The sequence below is a fragment of the Sprattus sprattus genome, assembly GCF_963457725.1.
Source record: "Sprattus sprattus genome assembly, chromosome: 11".
NCBI lineage: Eukaryota > Metazoa > Chordata > Actinopteri > Clupeiformes > Clupeidae > Sprattus > Sprattus sprattus.
The window spans coordinates 19,014,474-19,032,421 of NC_137909.1; the positions used below are offsets into that span (position 1 = coordinate 19,014,474).

Here is a 17,948-nt window from a genome sequence, read left to right on the forward strand (position 1 = left end):
ACACACACACACACACACAAAGCCAAACTGTGCGGTTAGCCTTACTAGTCTAGTAAGTTTCTACCTTAAACCTTTTAAAATGGCAGATTAAATTTGGTTAAATGGTTTTTAAGATATACTGCACAGTAATAAGCTCGTACAAGTCTCTTGCATTAGATGCATTGATTACAGTAATTAAAGCGTATTATTTGCATTGTTTCTCCTTTTTTTTGAACTTGCAGAGTATTACTGAATAACACACAAGACAGATAACATACCGAGTGAGATGAGTGAAGAGGTCTACTTTTATCAAATGACTTTACAGCTGTCTGTAGAGGGGCTAAATAAGGTGTCAATGTTGAGATATTGGAGTCTGCAGCAAAACTGTTGCATTGTAGTGTGATCAGTAAAATGGGGAGTGGGGGGTATCAGATCAGACGGAGAAATTAGTCTCTCTGGAACCTGTGCGACCCTCGACAGTACTCTTTTTCCAGCCCTAACAGTCTAGATGTGCAACAGTTGGCTTGTATTAAGGAGGAATCTGTCCAACAACCTAAAATGATACACGCTCGCCCGTGCTAGACTTGGCTCATAGGACCCCCTACCACCACCACCACCACCACCACCACAACACAATCCTCAACACACTGCACTGTGTCCCGTTCCAGTGTACTAAAGGCCTAGCTGCAGTTTACCTCGTTTTGTTTTTCCAGAAACCCAAATACCGCTCACCTAGGCCTGCACTGTAATACTGCATTGGAATTGTTCGTGTGGTTGTCAACTTGTACAACAGTAAAAAAAAGATAAAGTATGTACATAATTACAATATAAAAATTAATCTATTGTAGAACCAGAAAAAAAAAAAAAAAAAAAGAGATTAGCTATGTACAATGAATGGGCATTGGGCATTGAGATTGCAACGATACAGCCAAGTTAACAGAAAGACGGAAAAAGAAAAGAAACAGAAAGTTGAAAAGGGACGTTCCCATGGCACGTTGGCCCTGGCACACAAACAGAGAACTGCCAACTGCGCACCAGCCGGGAATGCTGCAGCCAGGAACCCCAGGGGCTCGGTCAAAAAGGGTTTTGTTTTTTTCTTCTTGTTTGGTTTGGTTTGTATTCACTCCCCCCCCCCTGCCCCCAATCCTCAAATCACCCTCTCAAACTCATATAATGGGGAGGGGATACTGGAAGCAGCACAATGCTTGCTTCACCCCACACCACTCTTCCTTTCCCCCCCTTCTCCGCACCCTCTCCGGGGAGAGGCCTGATGCCGCTCTTCTCCTCTGGCTGGGGGTTTGGGGTCTATGGGTGTTTAAGTGGCGGGGAGGATGACATAGACGAAGAGGGCCATAATGGCAGCACTGATGAGACCAGAGATGGGCACGGTCACAAACCATGCCATGAAGATGTTGCGGAACAGACGCCAGTCCACTGCTTTGCGGGAGCGTAGCCAGCCCACTGCCACCACAGAGCCCACCTGAGAGATAGGCATGAACACACAGATTACCATTTTGGTGCAACTCCCAAGTCAGTCTCTAACTTGCATGATCTTGAAATGCTAAATTTTGCCCCATGTGATGTGAAAACATTTTATTTATCTTACTGTGGTGCGTGGGTCAGCAACAATGTGTGTGTGTGTGTGTGTGTGTATATATAGTTACAAATATACATGTAGGCGCAGTGTGTGAAAGAGGTTCAATCTTACCTTGCAGTGAGTGGTAGAAACAGGCAGACCGATGTTGGAGGCAACTACCACAGTGACTGCTGAAGCAAGCTCAATGCTGAAACCACTGTGAAGCAAACAGAATCAAGTTACTATGTGTGAGATTCAAAGGCCCGCTAGATAGAGGAGAATATTATTAGACAGATGTGAGGTCTATGGCCAAGGAGTGAGGAGATGCATGACACACACACATGAAGGCAGACACAAAATAGATGTGGGAGTACCTAGATTTGTTGTGGGTGTGTGTGAGAGACTAGACACTGATCTTTGTGTATATTCTGAGGCAACACGGTGTGCATCTTGTGTGTACCTGGAGGGGGTGATGGGGGTAAGGTCACGGCCCATGGTCTGGATGACCCTCCTGCCCCAGACCCAGAGACCGGCGCAGATGCCCACTCCTCCATAGAGCAGCAGCCAGATGGGGGTAGGGTTGTTGGTCACCACAGAGCCGCTGTCGTACACCAGCCACAGCGCCACCAGGGGACCAATTGCATTGCTGCAGGGGGAACAGAGGCAAAGTTACTCATATGATCAAAATGACTGCCACTGAATCCCACCACCTTAAATTTCTGTATTACCAAGTTCATCGCATTAGGTTAGGAGTCAGGAAAATAATGCTGGTACTCATTTGAGGTCTTTATTTCATGTTGCTAGGTCTTGTATGGCGAGGCAGAATCTCTTGCTCGTTATCTCACACACACACACACACACACACACACACACCTGACATCGTTGCCGCCGTGCGCAAAGGAGCCGAAGCAGGCAGTGAGTATCTGCAGGAACTGGAAGAGCGTGGACACCTCGGGCCGGTCGGCCTCAGGCTCGTCCAACGAGCTGTGGCTGCTGCCAGCGTCCTCCTCCACAGGCAGCGTGACCTCCACGTCAGCCTCGCAAAGGCCCTCGGGGGGCACACCGTTCTCTGCCACTGCATTGCAGTAGCTGGTGTAACTGTCCATGCGCACACGTTTGCGCTCAGGGCCGGCACAAGGCTTGTCGCCGCCCTCATCCCCAATGGCGGCTTTATAGTCTCCTTCCCGGGCCCGGAACTCGCCGTGCATGCCGATGATGGTCATGGTGTAGGAGGTGTAGCTGTTGTTGCGGCGGATAGGCCGCTCGCCGGCCTCACCCATGCAGTCGCCCACTTTGGCCAGGTGCAGCTTGTGCAGCAGGTCCTTGTACAGGCCAGAGTCCTTGTGCACGGTGTGATACTGGCTGTAGCCGTTGCTCGGGATGTGAGTTGGACCAGAGTTGGTGGTGAACTGGACGTGAACCGTCTTTTGCACTGAGGGGCGAACACAAAGGGAGGAGAGGCGAGTAAGAATGTTGCATCATGACAAAACCTTAGATTTCTGAAGTGCGTCTTTAGATCTCAAGTAGGACTCACTGTTGTTGGCATTGGTCTCCGCTTCCTTGGCCTCTCTGCAGTCGGCGTCGTCAGCGTCTCCGATGTTGAAGGTCACACGGCGCTCCTCGGACAGGGGAGGGTCCTGCATAGGGGTTGCAGGGGCCGGAGGGGGCTCCTCGGGCACCGCCTTCAGGATGGGGCAAGTGGCCAACTCCCGCTTCTCCATCAAGGGACTCTCAGACGGGCTGGAGGACTTATTCTCCCCTGAGAGCGAGAGAGAGCGAAAGGAGAAAGTCAGAAAAAAGGAGAGTGGCTAAGTATATAATCTGATACTGACACAGACATCCACACAAAAGGGGCTTTTGCCTAATCAAACCATGGAAGTCACCCTGGTCAAATTCCACCAAGATAAGGAGCTCAAATTAGATGGCTCATGTTTGTCAAACAAAAAGAGGCAGTCAGAAAAAGAAAAAAAAAGTGCCACTGATTCCAGTTGAAAGGCTAAGAGCTGCTCATATGGCCAATTAGAGACATGAGTAGGCAGATTTGTAACAGGACATTGACACCAGACACAAGAACGCCTGTAAAGCCCAGCCAAGTCCGGACTGCGTAGGCAGAAGGGTCAGGTGAGGTCAAGGATCGGCGGTCAAGGGACCACTTTAGGTCCATGAGTTTCATCTAAGTGGCCTTAACCCTCCTCTCGGATCACTGCACGTCTTCCATCTACCTGTCAGCACCTTAAGTTAACTCAGGCTATTCCAGTCTTGAAGCCTGAGGCCAATTACTGGATCACCATGACCCAATTTATAGCCAACATAATGTACACCCAGACACTACGCCACACAGGCGGTCCTACCTCACTTTACACATGGTGCGTCACATCCACAAGGGGGGAAAAATATATATTACTTCCCAGGGCTTATACAATTACAAATACCTTTAATAATACAGGGATGCCCTCTGCAAACGGTTTTACACACCTTAAACAAGGCTTCAAGAGGAAAAGAACACCGCTTTTCTCCAACCATTCTAGGAGCCAAACATGACTTAATAATTAATATTTTTCTGGTTCTCATCACATAAACTGTTCCCAGGGCACATCAACCCAAACCAAAAAAAAGCGGCATAGAGGTTCCCAGAGGCCAGCCCCAGGATTACCCCTGTAGATCTCTGCATTCCATCAAAGTGAACTCAATATATTTCTGGCTTCTGTCATCATGTTTAAGTTTCTGTTCAGAGCCAGGGGCAGATTTGGATTCCCATGACCGTCACAGGGTGGCTGCCAGAGTGTACATGTGGCCTGATGCTGCCTGCCTGGCACAGTAGTCTTTCACAGGGGACTGACCTGAACTGACCTGCTCAGCCCAGCCCAAACCTGCCTCACATTTTAAATCCAGGATTAAGGTGAACCATGTGACCGCAGTAGGAGCAGCAGCACAAGCCAGCAGCTCGGCATCTCAGCATCGTTAAGTTTTGGAAATGGCAACTACTTTAACCGCAATGTGGCTCAACTTTGCTCAGTAATGTACTTGTTTGTAGCGAAAGCCATTTAGTGGAGTTGTCTTACTAAGAAAAGTATAGCTGTGAAGTTGAGATAACTGGCCATGTGACAAGAGGGGAGATAAAACAAAAAGCCACAAGGCCGTGTCATCTGCAGTCTCACGTTGGCCTGCTAATGTAGTTAACAGCTACAGATTCCTGGATGGGCTTGCTCTGCCGTCCTGTTCAGGTCCAGTGATTGGACATAATAAATTCACAGGCTGGGGTGAACTCACAGTGCAGCCACAAGTCTCCTGCTTGCAGCCGTTACAGTTCCCAGCTGCATGGACTGCAGTGCCTAGACCGGAGACCTGCAATTGGCTGGTGATGATCTCAGGCGCCTGCCTCTTTACCCAAATCTCTGTGGGCTCCAGACACCAGTGGCGGTGCAAGTGCAGTTCAGTGGACATGCAAATATGCTTTCAAAGAGCTCCGTTCTGCCAAAAATAGCTCCTCCTGCTACTATGCAAATGGACCTTGATTGCAACTAGAGGAAAGACTTCTTTCAAAAACAAGGTGATGACACATCTTGCACATGTCATTAAAACAGAGTGGGATGTGAGCAAGTCAAATAAGTTTCTCAGAGAATGTTAGTTTCTGAAGACAGGGGGTTAGAAACCATATTCACAAATATACAAATCGTGAAAGTACATCATAAGAAGGTTCAAAACGGGCACATCAGAGTGTGTGGAATTCAGAGTGTACTTACGGGCAATCTTCTTCTTGAGGCGAGGACAAACGACGAACCAGACGAGGAGTGCAGTCAAGATGGCACAGCCAATGGAGATGAGCAGTATAACCCACCACGGCACCTTATCAAAGCCCAGCACTGTAGGCCCAGCGGTCAGACGACAGGAAAGAGGGATGGCAGGGGAAGAGGGGAGAGGAGAAAAGGTGCTTTTGAGACAACATGGCAGCAGGCGCTACCATTCCCTCACCCCAGTCCAGACAGACACAAACAAACACACACAAAAAAAACAAACAAGAGAGTGTGCAAACAGGGCAGCAAGGGACATCTGGAGCCATGGCTATTATAAGTGAAACTGGGCCCGACAGTGGAGCAGACGCGGTTGGCTCAGGACCTGACATCATACTGGCTAAACCACAGGAGGGAAAAGGGTGGGGAAAAGAAAAAAGAAAAGGAAAAACAGGGTGTGTCTGCTTAAGGGGGAGCAGTCTGGCCCTCAGAACTGTTGATCCACAAATTCAAGCGTTTTATAAGTGGAAAGGCAAGAGAATCATGTATTAGGAGAAAGAAACAAGCATTACAGCAACGCTTTCCTTACTTGTGAGAAACATTATTAGGGAAGTTCCTGGGGAGGGGATTGGGATGGGCTGACATGAGGTCTGGTCTTCACCAGGCCACAATGGCCCTAGAATAGGGGTGCACAGCAGGGGGGTGGACAAGTACGGCAGCACAAGGGTGGCGAATGCCCCAGCCGTGTGCAGTATGCACCGTATACATCTGGGCTCTTGCGTAACAGCACGCAGCAGGCTGCAAAGAGATTGGGCCGTGCATACAACGTGGGGAGAAATGTCGCAGTGACCTGAGCGGCCTGGACATTCTCCACTGCACATGGCCACCAAGGACCTTAAAAGGCGATGCAGCAGGACACCTCCCTCCCTCCAACACTATCGCAGAAAAAAAAAAAAAAAAAAAAAAAAAAAAGGATGGAAAGGAAAGAAAGTGCTATGGGAGGAACTGCACTGTCTGAAGAGGCAGCAGAGTGTGTGCCAAGCCTGCGGTGGTGGTGGAGGAGGGAGAGATGTGACTAGCATGCTGAGAATGGATGAGGAGGCCGGCATGCCATATGGCAGCCATTACAAATACACCCACCATCCCAACACACATAGCCACAGCCACACACACACAGCCACAGCCACAGCCACACGTGTGTGCGGATATAAAAGGTTTTGACCTTTGCAATACTGCGGTAACGAAGCATACAGGGAAAATGTATACTCGAGTTACGCAACACAAATCAGTCAGGAGAACAGAGGGGAGACACAGGAGGGCGAGCGAGGCAAGGTGAATGAAGGAGACTCCAACAGAAATGTGTGTGAGGGAGAGAGAGGACATAGATGAACAACTGCAGCTGAGAGAGAGGGAGACAGAAAGAAGGAGAGAAAAAAAAAGAGAAGATAAGGAACAGAGAGAAGGAGAGAAGGAGGGAGAGCATTGGCAAGAGAAAGCAGCTGAGCTTTCCTGCACCAACATCAGTGTGAGACTTCGGGACGGTGCATGACAGGTGGTACTGAGGGTGGGCCTGGTTTCTGGTGTCCTAAAAGACCCCTGTGACTAAAATAAGCCGACTTGACTTCCTCCAGTCCATTTGTCCAGAGAGGTTCTGATGGCATGGGAGGGGAGCAGGCAGAGAGACTAAGTGGCTGGGTTGAGACTGGAGACTTTTTGGCCGGTTTGTGTGTGGGCGTACTGTAAACCCAAATTGACAAAAGAAAGGGGGGAGAGGGGGGAACAATAAGACAGGCTCAACGTCCCCCCCCCCCCCCCCAAAAAAAGAAAAAAACCTCCCAGTCCTAGAAGTGTTGAGGGCTCTGGGCTGGGCGCGGCACCACACCCACTTCCTCTCCCGCCACTGTAGTCATCCCATTGGCCCACAATACACAATAACAAGGGGTGTGTGTGCGTGTGTGTTTTTTTCCACTAAAAGGGATCCTGCGTGCTTGTGGCATAGCGATGACGGGCTCTGACTCAGTGAGGGGTGGGCGAGGCGTCACCAGTTATGCCCCCCACTCCTCTTTTTCTCCCCCTTCATTCTTTTCTCTCTTTCATAGAGCCAATCTGTCATTTCCATCTGGAAATTTTCCATTGTGGACATCCTGTGCTGCCTGCTCTGTTTGCACCTGCGGGTCACCAGGCAATAACTGGCTTTGAAAATCATTGAGACAGTGACAAAGGTTGACAAGCCTAGAACCATTCAGACCATAAAATATTTAAAGGACATTTGTTTACTTCCCTGTTAAAGGGATGAGCAACAAGGGTCACAATGTTCTAGCAATTTCAAGTACCATACAACTACCAACTGGTTACTTATTGCCAATGACTTAATTTGACAAGGCCTGTGGCATTACTGCTAGCTATAGTCTGGTGATATATTTTGTCAATGAACCGCTAGGGTGAGAGGATTCCTTATCTTATCGTGCTTTTCTGTTCTACCAACAGGCCATATACAATTATGACAGAATTTGGTTTTACACACAAACACATAAAGTCATTCAGGATGAGGTCAATCTACTGCTCAACTCCCTCCCCTACCGACCCAATAGTTTGTTTTTGATCCCCAGGCAACCAACGCCCCCCTGCCGTGTGTTTTGCAAAGGGGAATCAGACCAGAAAATTAGCATTCCAGCACAGAGACAATGACAGTGGGGGTGACTGGGGTAGACTTTGGGTGTTGGAAGGGGAAATGCAGTGGGGTGGGAGGTTAGGGTCGTTGAGCAGTAAGCCACTTGAATGCCATAAGCTTGTATGACGGAAGCAACCACACAGAAAACTGCAGACACCAGACTATGCTATAAGAATATAGACACACAATACCCATTGCCGCACCAAAATCCCCAGTGTACACATCTTGGGGGTGGGATGGGGGGTAGTTTGTCCGGTGTGTCAAAGCGCTGACATCAGATTGTGATAATAAAGAGAAATGTGACTGGGTGGGGTGGGTGGCAGAAGCTTCCAGGCATGCTAGTGAACATTGAATGACTGTTAGCTAGGACCTGTGCTATAAATGGGGGGGCGGGGGGGGGGGGGGGGGAAAGCGGAATCGTGTGACACGGGCCTTATGATCTACAATGTGCCGAGTGTCCCAGAGGAGGCCAGGTGGAGAGGGGCAAAGGCTATGGTGGGGCTTGGTTATGGGCAATACTACCTCCCTCAGCTGCTGACTTTAACGTGTCAATCTTGCAGACGTGTTCTCAACCGCCTGCCTGCTGTGTCTGAGGGCCATACTGGGTTAACTGTAGATGGAATGCGCAACAGGATCCACAAGTTCTTCCAAACACCCTAGGATAAAACTAGTACATGGAGTACTGAATTGGAGAGGGCAGGGTGGGAGGAGAAAAAGAAAAAAAGTCTAACACCTCCCCCCCTCAGTTTTATAGGACCAAAGCAATAGTGGGAAACACTTGAAATTGGAAAAAAGGGTTTATAAAAACAAACTGAACCCAAGACATAAAACTCTGTAAATCAGGTGTTCTCCAGGAATGTATGCGTGTGTGTGTAATTATATATATATATATATATATATATATATACACACACACATTACATATGTAGAGTTGCTCTGTTCCGGAATACACTAGTAGGGCAGAGGAGCTAAAAGAACTCCTCTGTGGATTTAGAAGTAGTTATCTGGTAGCACCTGACTTGGGGAAGCAGCAGTTTAAGAGAGGCCAAAGATCAGGATAATCCTCCCCTTTAATCTCATTCTGCCACAGGCGGCAATGTGGGTCTCAGACTGTGTGCGTGTTTTGTGTATGAGGTGACTACTATAACCGTCATGTGCATGCCTGCGTAGGTTTGTGCAGCCAATGTGTGGTTGCTTCAGGGCTTAGCTTCTTACAAAAGTGCGGCCCCTCAACCATTACGTGTATGTAAGGAGCGGAGACAGTCATTTTTTTCTGGGTGAGCTCTGGTTATAGTTTGATGCGAGTGGTACTTACATTTCTCTTTATTGTCTGTGTTTGGGTGTTTTTCTTTTCTTTGTTTTTAAATGGTTCAAGGCCATAACCCTCAGGAACAAAACACTGAACTAGTCACGAGGAGCCTTTTACAGGAATGTTTACCTCCCCAAATGAGTCATAAGTATAGGTCAGGGGAAGTCAGATCACAATGTGATAAGACAACAATTGGGTGGATCACAACCAAAACCACCCATCAACTTGAGTACAGCACGAGATAAGGATGACAGGGATTTATCCAACGATGGCCTAATTACAGGCAACTTTGTTACGACATCACTGCGATAAACTGCTCTGGATTGAGGCTCTATAAAAAAAATTCAAACACATTCCAGAACAAAAGGTGAAGTCAACAAAGACAGCCTGTCTGATTTCTGGTTCTCCAACGTCTATTCAAAAGAGGGATAATTAAATTTGGGCTCAGAGGACTAAATCCCCTACATGTCGGTTTTCTGGAAGCAGTTCACTGAATAGTCTTTCCAACAAATACCAAGCCTCGTGGACTAGTCTAGTTCCTTTTTGTCTCTCGACAGAACTGTAATTTAACCAGCAAGTACATTTCAACTGCCATTTGGAAGTTAAAACAATGCCACACGGCCTGAGGCCATGTTCAACAGACCAGTCTGATCCCTAGAGCTGTACGACTCCTCCAAATCCTTATTTGTTCCAAAGGGCCACCATGCCTCAGTGTTTGAATGTGTGTGTGTGCAAGGCCTGAAAGTGTATAGAATGTGTGTGTGTGTGTGCGCACACACAAAGTGTGTGTAACAGGTCATACTCTGGCCTGTAGCCTTCACTTAATGGCCAGGGCCAAGAGACTCCATGAATTGTTGGTCCCTGTAGGTAGAAGAACAAAAAAGGAGCAAAGGTTGCTCATTTAATAGGATTCAAAATGTGAAAAAAATTAAATAAAAAAACAAAACAAAGAAAAGTACCTTTTCAGCACCCACACAAAAAAAGGTGCTCAATTTTCAAATATACATGACTAGTGTAAAAGACTTGTTTGACAAAGTCAACCACCTTTTATTTCCCTCCCTTCTCATTGTTTTTCTCCAGTGCTAGACAAGGACAGAGTGAGGGTCAACACAAATAGGGAGAGGGGGAAGAGAGAGGAACCACAATGCAAAGTCCACAGTCATCAACATGACCCATCATCTCACTAGGCTCCAGTCACTGTCCAGTCCTCCCAAGCACTTACTGCTTTAAGTGGAGCTGCCCTGAATGCTGTGAACACATTGGGGGTAGGGTGGGGTGGGGTTCTCCAGGGAAGTGGTAGCTTGTTTAACACAGAGAGAGGCTGACAGACATGCAAGAACAGGGGGTTGGGGTTGTGGGGGCAGAGACACAAGGCTGGTGATACTCACTCGGAGCTCCTGAGTACATGATGGAGAATATGTTGATCCCCATGGTGACCGCGTAGAACATTGGCAGAGCCTTCAGGCCGTTGGGCACTGGGTCTTTCTGTGAGGAGCGAGTCAGAGAGGGGGAAATTATCAGCATGAAATCAAACACCAGTGCAGTTGGACGAGAGAGAGAGAGAGATGAAAGTTCGAAGAAAGGAACAGTAACAAAGACAGACCATAACAAAAAAAGAAAGGTGTGTGGAAATGTTGCCATCATCATGTCAGGTTACATTTGGCAGTAATGGCACTAGAAGGAGGGTGTGTGGGTAAGTTACATGCAGTAAGAGACAGAGAAAGAATGTAGGTGCAGCTACCCTTCTGCAGGGAACACAGTGCCTTTCATGGCTGCTGAATAGAGAACATTGTGAAAAAATCACTACATATATCAGTATTTCTCCCATTCCCTCAGTGGAAGTACATTATATAGGAAAAGCATGGGGTACAACTGGCAAGAAGGTAAGCAAAATGCAATGAAACAACTCTACTTCCGCTCACAAACTTCAGACCAGGGCTTACCTTGTGCAGGATGAAAACGCGGACAAAGTAGAAGAGAACGGCCGACATGAACCCAGAGAGAAGTGGAGAGAGAAACCAGGAGGCAACTGCACACAAAGAAATACCAAAAAAAATGTCCATTAGTGGACCACGTAACTGCTATACTAATTTAAACATGTCAAGCATTCAAAGTGATACAAGGGCTTCCCCTCACTTAATTAACCTTTTGCAAGCAGACTCAACACTAACCATATACAATGTACTTATAGAAACCCCAACAGCTATATAGCTCAAACTTATGCACAAGCATGGCCATGTTTTGAAAATGATTGCCAACAGCATTTCACAAGGCGAAGCTGACTTACCGATACGCAGAAGCTCGATCCATCTGACCCCTTGGGTACCTTTGGCCACCAATGTGAAGCCGATGGTTGCGCCCACAATGCAGTGAGTTCCAGAGATGGGCAGCTTGAGGAAAGAGGCAAACAGCTGCCACACAGCAGAACCTACAAGGACAAGTGCAGAGAAGCCAACAGTAAGCACCTTATGGAGAAAATATCGTTTAAAACACATGAAAACTGACACTCTGTACCAGAAGATATAATCTAGGTTACATTGAATGCTGCTTTCCCCCAAGACTATATAGTATTTGATAGTCAGCTAGAACACAGATATATAATGCATATGCATGAGACAAGGGATAGAAGGACCTCTACAGGTAATAAAGTATAATTTTTCTGTAGCGGCAGAAAATCTTTGATGAAAAACAGTTTGCTTACCAAACATGGAGCTGACCGATCCAGCCATGAGCACGTGCTCCGAGCCATTATACATGTTCACGTCGATGATGCCCTTGCGGATCGTCTCGCTGACCTTCGCTCCCAACAGCACCGAGCCGAGCGTCTCGAACACTGTGGCCAGGATGCAGGCCTGCCTCAGGGTCACGACCCCCGACCCCACAGCTGTGCCAAAGGAGTTGGCCACATCGTTGGCACCCACAGAGAAGGCAAGGATGAAGGCGATGATGAAGCCCACAATCAGCAGCCAGAGGTAGTTCTCCAGGCCTGCCTGAGTGGCTAGAGCCATGCCCACCAGAGTGACTGAGGCGATAGTTGATGAATCCATTGTGCGATTATTATTTTTTCTTCTTCAACATACAGTTATGAGGACTTTAGACTTCACAATCTTACAGGGGATGTCTACCAAATCTGGTAAACGGTTTCTCCTCAGCAGCACACTGGAATAACTTAGAATTGAGGTACTAGTGTTTTAAAGTGTTAATTTTTCCTTTATCCCCCCCAAACCAACCTACACCCTTCCACTACAAGTGTCAGAAACCCAAAGTAGGAACTGACTTGCTCCGCTAGGAACAGCAACAAGTTTAGGGAACGAGGTAGAGAGTGGGTGGAGCTATTGCTATCCTCTCAGAAGACTACTTTTGCTACAATTCGTCTGGCTTTGGTAAATTAAGCAGCCCATTGTGAGATAGCCACGGTAGGTGAATGAAAGAACATCCTGAAAAAGAAAAGGGGAGAGAAAGAAAGAAAAAAATCGTTTCCTGGTTACGCAACGGTTTCCCATGAGGGGTGTGTGAAGACAGCATTAAGTTATCACACTTCCTTGAAACTTTCAAAAACATTCACTCATTCACAATACATGATTAATAATGACAAAACAAAAACAAATGTATTATTCCAAATGAATTTACTATTCGTTGATGCATTTCGAACAATACAATATGAACACATTTAGAGAAAGTTCTTACAAAATAAATAAATAAATAAAGATTACGTAACTAACTCCATTCAGAAAACTTCGGCTTTTTATCAGAGCTATCCCAACCCGCATTTACCTTTCGAAAGGTAGTTACGCATAAAGCGTTTGGATTTTAGACAAATTTGAAACATCGTGACAGGAGAAACATTAACGCTTCAAAATACTTCCATACAACGCTACAGCCAGTTAAGCCCGACACTACAACGCCTTATAATGACCTACGAGCAGGAGTAAGATACAGTTAACTTTGGTGGCCAAGTTGGCTTCACTGGTATTCCTTTACGATACCTTACGGAAAGTATCGACAAGGAGGCCATTTTAACCCACTAGGGATTTTGCTAGCCGTTTAAATATACCTAATGACAACCCATCACAAACCAGGCGAACGAGCGGTCATCACATTGTGGTGGTTAAATGGACAGTGATGTATATTTAATAGCAGCGGTCAGGTTCGCTGTACATTTTGAAAAGCGTGTTTAACCGTAAAGTCAGTAAACCAGGCAGCTAAGGTTAGCTAATTAAAATGACGTACATTTCACTAGTATTGGCCGGTGACAAGCGTCATTATCACGTCGCTTTGTTTTGCCAAGCCCCGCTAAGGCCCGTATAAAGTTTGAAGTACCCATAATGCGAATCACATGACGATGTATGCAGAAATATGGCCAAGTTCATCGTGTAATTATCCTACGAAGATGTCGCGAACAACCGGCTGTCTAGGTCAGTAACACGTGTCGTCATTCATTCAGTTTTCAATGGCGTTGGATAAACAAGACAGCAGCTAATGTCCTCAGGAAAGGCATTAGTTCTTTGTACAAACAAGACCAACATAGTATCAAAACACCAATGGTGCACAACCGCATCAAGAAATATAACTCTGTAAACCAGTGAACGTTACCCTTCGCCTGATAAACACAGCGCTAAGCTACACAGCATATAGATAGCATAGTTAGCTTTCCATTCACTGACAAAGGGGTGGTGGGTACGACAGCCTACACAGAAACGAAGTAGCATCACTTTAAAACAGACTTGACATCGTTTTTTAAAATACAATACTCACCACACACAGCAACAATTGCGTTAAAGGTGAAAATCGGTTTTCAAACGCTGGTTTCTTCAAGTTGATTCAGCCCGCCCTAACCGCTAGATTCCGGCGCGCGCGGGATGTGGAACCTAACAGCCGCTGACAGTAAATAATTTCTTAAATTAATAAAGTACGTATATATCTCTTACTAATGCTATTGAGTAATTCAATATTTTGCCGAATTCTTTAAACTAACCCTGACAGCGCAATACTATAGGTCCGCTGCCGGACACAGGCAGAAGAGAATCGTCTATTTTACCTAAGTGGAAAGCCCGTGTGCGTAGTATCGGAGTGAGGGATATGCTTTTATGGGTAAGTCGAGGGAGGCGGCAGTCGTGACGCCAGGACTACAAACTCCGCCTTGGAGGCTGCATGTGGGAGCGAGTTGAATGAATGAACGTGATAGAACCTAATTTGATTCAAGTCAGTGTAATATAATCTAGGTTAATAAAACAAATGCACTGACGGAGAACAAAAACATCATAGGTCAAGACTTATATAGACAAGACACTGGCAACATGCTTTCATTTCCCTTTTTATACCGTAACAATAGCCTTTTTTTCAATTTAGTTACTTCACTTTAGTTACATACATGTCGATATTTAGATGAAGCATCATTAACTCAGTTTAGTTCCAAACTTGAAATGTGTTGACAAGGCAGGACCACGATCCGCAGTAATATCTCCAAGCTCTTATTTTGTCACAGACCGATTTGGTTCCGCTGTTCAGTGGTAGGCCGTCGCTCCCTCTTGTGGTGTTTTTGATGTATTGCAGATGTACGCTTTCCTGAGAGGAAAAGTACATGATGTTTTCCAACACCTTTCTACAGCATATCGTTTAATGTATTCATTCATGCTTTGCAAAACGATGTCCATTAGAAATATGATTGAATACTTAATACAAAAGACTACTAGTTTTTTCATTATATATAATTATGATTATATATTATTTCATTATATGTAGGCCTACATTATTTCTGTCACAGCCATGTGTTCTTAAATGTAATGTACCTCAAGTTGTCATACCTAGACCTGATACACATGCGCATACAATAACAACACCAAGCAAACCTCACATTTGAACTTTTGAGCTGGACGCTCATTTTTAAAGTTATACACAGGAAACACCGTCCAACCTTGACTGGCGATGTCTCCAGTAGGGGTTTGAGCTCTTTATGTTGGTAAATTGCTATTGTTGCTTAAATTATTTAGCAGTAACGTATAAAGGGCAAAGCCAGGCTTTGTGAAACATTGAAACGCTCGAAGGTCTCGAAACATTCCCGTCTCCACGGCGACACCTACTGCCCACATTTGCCATCGTCTACTATGAAACGACTCAGAAAAGCGTTGACCAATTCTAAATTAGCCTACCGGTACTTCTTTTTCTGGTGGTTTATACTATCAATATGATATGATCAATACTCATCTTTTTTTGAGAGATACCCATACCATACAACAAATTAATTAACATATGTGAGGCTATTTCAATTTCTTGGTATTTCAGTTTCATATGCAAGTGAATGTAGCTAATTATGCTTATAGAAAATGAAGATAAATCAAGGGGAAATTAAGGAACAATGTCTCACATTTAGCAGATGCCTTAGTCCAACAGCTTTCAAAGGCATGCTACACCGAGCGATAGGTCTATCGACTTGGCATGATGGCATCAACCACTAGGCCTTCACCACAGCCTACCACTAGCATCACAAAGGCCTATGTCTAAGTTTTATTAAAATATATTTGTTCTTTGTTTTTTGGGATCAGTCGGTTTCTATTTGTAATTAATTACCTCCCCACCCATGGTAAAAAAATAAAAAATAGAACTGTTGTTGATGGCATACGAAGCATAGCCAAAACATTTTTCATAATAAAGGTGCGGATATAGGCCTGTGCACATCACTCCTGCTAGTAAACCAGAGGATCATGTTGTAATAACATCTCTCTCCTTACCAAAATCATATAAGACGTGATGTTTTTGCATACGTGTGATCATGTGAAAATGGCCAGAGTCGGCCACCCCACAATGTGGGATGTAGGCTGGTTGTAATGGGGTTGCAGGTGGGAAACACACACTGTGCAGGAGACAGTGGCTTTCTTAAAAAATAGCTATTTATTTAACAAAATATAAACACAAACTGATCAAAACTAAAGCCCTAAAGCAAACTAAGAACAACTCTGTGCTCACAGGTTTGGTCTAGTACCTTCTCCCAGCTTTCTTCCAGCATGTTCAGTCTACCTCCCCTCAATAGACAACGAGGTGAACCTTTTATCAGGCCACCCATTGGGCTAAATTGGTCTAATTGGAGTTAATTGGACCTTTCCACAGAGGTGAGGGAACCCGGACCCAACCATTCAGGTAGGGCAGTCCAGTCCTTCTTCCCCTTCGGACCACAGCAAGAAGGGGGAGGGATTTCACCTTCTCACACATCCCTCCCCCCAGTGTCTCCATCAGGGTACCATCCCACCGCTGCCATCAAATGTGAAAATTACCCGAGGAAGCAACCCCACAAAGAGCCTTCTTCCAGCATGTTCAGCCTCTCTTCGACTCAATAGACACTCAGTGCGGGCACATGATGGCAGCACTCCGATCCTATCCGATTCTCTCCATGGGGTCTCCATGGGGGGTTAACTGCTCTATCTCAAAGCACATGGAAGTGACAAATCTAGATCAGTTCAAATCAAATGCGGAATGTTTACATCTGCTACCGTTGATTATACAGTAAATACGTTGTGAAATGAAACAAAACCGTTGATTATGCAGTAAATACGTTGTGAAATGAAACAAAAACACACCACAGTTAAAGTTGTATTAGTATTGATTGATTCACATCGATATGAATGGATTACATGACTAACAACGGGTGGAAAAGTAATATGAAAATATTTGTTCACTGAATTAGCGCGTTCTGTCCCAAACAGTTGCGTTCCAGTTTCTAAGTTTCAGTTTCGCTTTCAGTATTTCAACGTGAATGAGATGGAGCACAAGAACTGAGCGTCTAGCAGCGTTTATCATATCATATACATTATATATGATGCATGTATATCTCTGTGGGCACGATCTCAAGCACGTGCAAAAGTTGTTGTTGTCCAATTTGAATCAGATACGAGAGACACATGCGCGCCCAGTCCAATTACCAGCGGAATCGAATCGTGTGTCCAGTCGGACTCAAGTCGGACACAATGAATCTAGTTCTGGGGAGACACATGTGTCCAATATCCAATTTAAATCGGACTGAAATCGGAAATTGGACACATGTGTCCACACTGAATGAGGTGCACCTTTTATCAGGCCGCCCATTGGGCTAAATTGGTCCAATTAGAGTTAACAAAAGTGGGGGAACCCGGACCCAACCATTCAGGTAGGGGAGTTCAGTCCTTCTTCCACCTTAGGGCCACAGTGAGATGGGGGAGGGATTTCACCTTCTCACCGTGTTCAATGCACCGAAGCGTAACATTCACGCCACATGGGTGTTTGTTGTGTATAGGCTTTTTAACATTTTTCAGCTTGAAAACAGGTTGATCAGCTTGCATTGGTTTAGCTGTTTGGTCAGATAGTTTGACCAGTGTCAGGCAAGGTCAGAGTGTGGAGGCAAACAAAATGCAGCCTTAGAATTTGCGGTCAAGTGGCCCCAGTTTATCGATGTGTATGTTTATGGATAAACTTATCATAATTTAAAAAACGCTGTTATTTGTATTGTTTGTGTCAGGCAAAAATATTGAATCTGTGCTGGTTCCTGCTCGCAATCCTTTCTTTTTTCAGTGCCACTTCCACCCGTTTGGTGATGATAGCAACAGTTTGAGCAGTGTTGCCAGGCAGATGTCTAGGCACTTTTCCATTTATTTTACCTATTTACAGTCAAACAAAGTAATTTACCCTTTTTTCTTCTCAAGATTGAGCACATCA

The 17,948-nt window shown here is 45.6% G+C and overlaps 1 protein-coding gene across 1 annotated transcript; it reads right to left on the reverse strand.

Annotated features, from left to right (window-relative positions):
• Positions 1 to 1,241: 1,241 nt before the first annotated feature.
• slc20a1b (solute carrier family 20 member 1b) lies at positions 1,242 to 14,235 on the reverse strand. Its single transcript, XM_080847041.1, has 11 exons — positions 14,022 to 14,235; positions 11,968 to 12,703; positions 11,554 to 11,694; positions 11,210 to 11,295; positions 10,655 to 10,751; positions 5,299 to 5,418; positions 3,090 to 3,314; positions 2,429 to 2,987; positions 2,016 to 2,201; positions 1,688 to 1,772; positions 1,242 to 1,459 (listed from the first exon to the last, which is right to left on the reverse strand). Exons 2-11 carry the CDS (start codon positions 12,311 to 12,313, stop codon positions 1,295 to 1,297), a joined length of 2,010 nt encoding a protein of 669 aa, XP_080703167.1. The 5' UTR covers positions 12,314 to 12,703; positions 14,022 to 14,235; the 3' UTR covers positions 1,242 to 1,294.
• Positions 14,236 to 17,948: the final 3,713 nt, after the last annotated feature.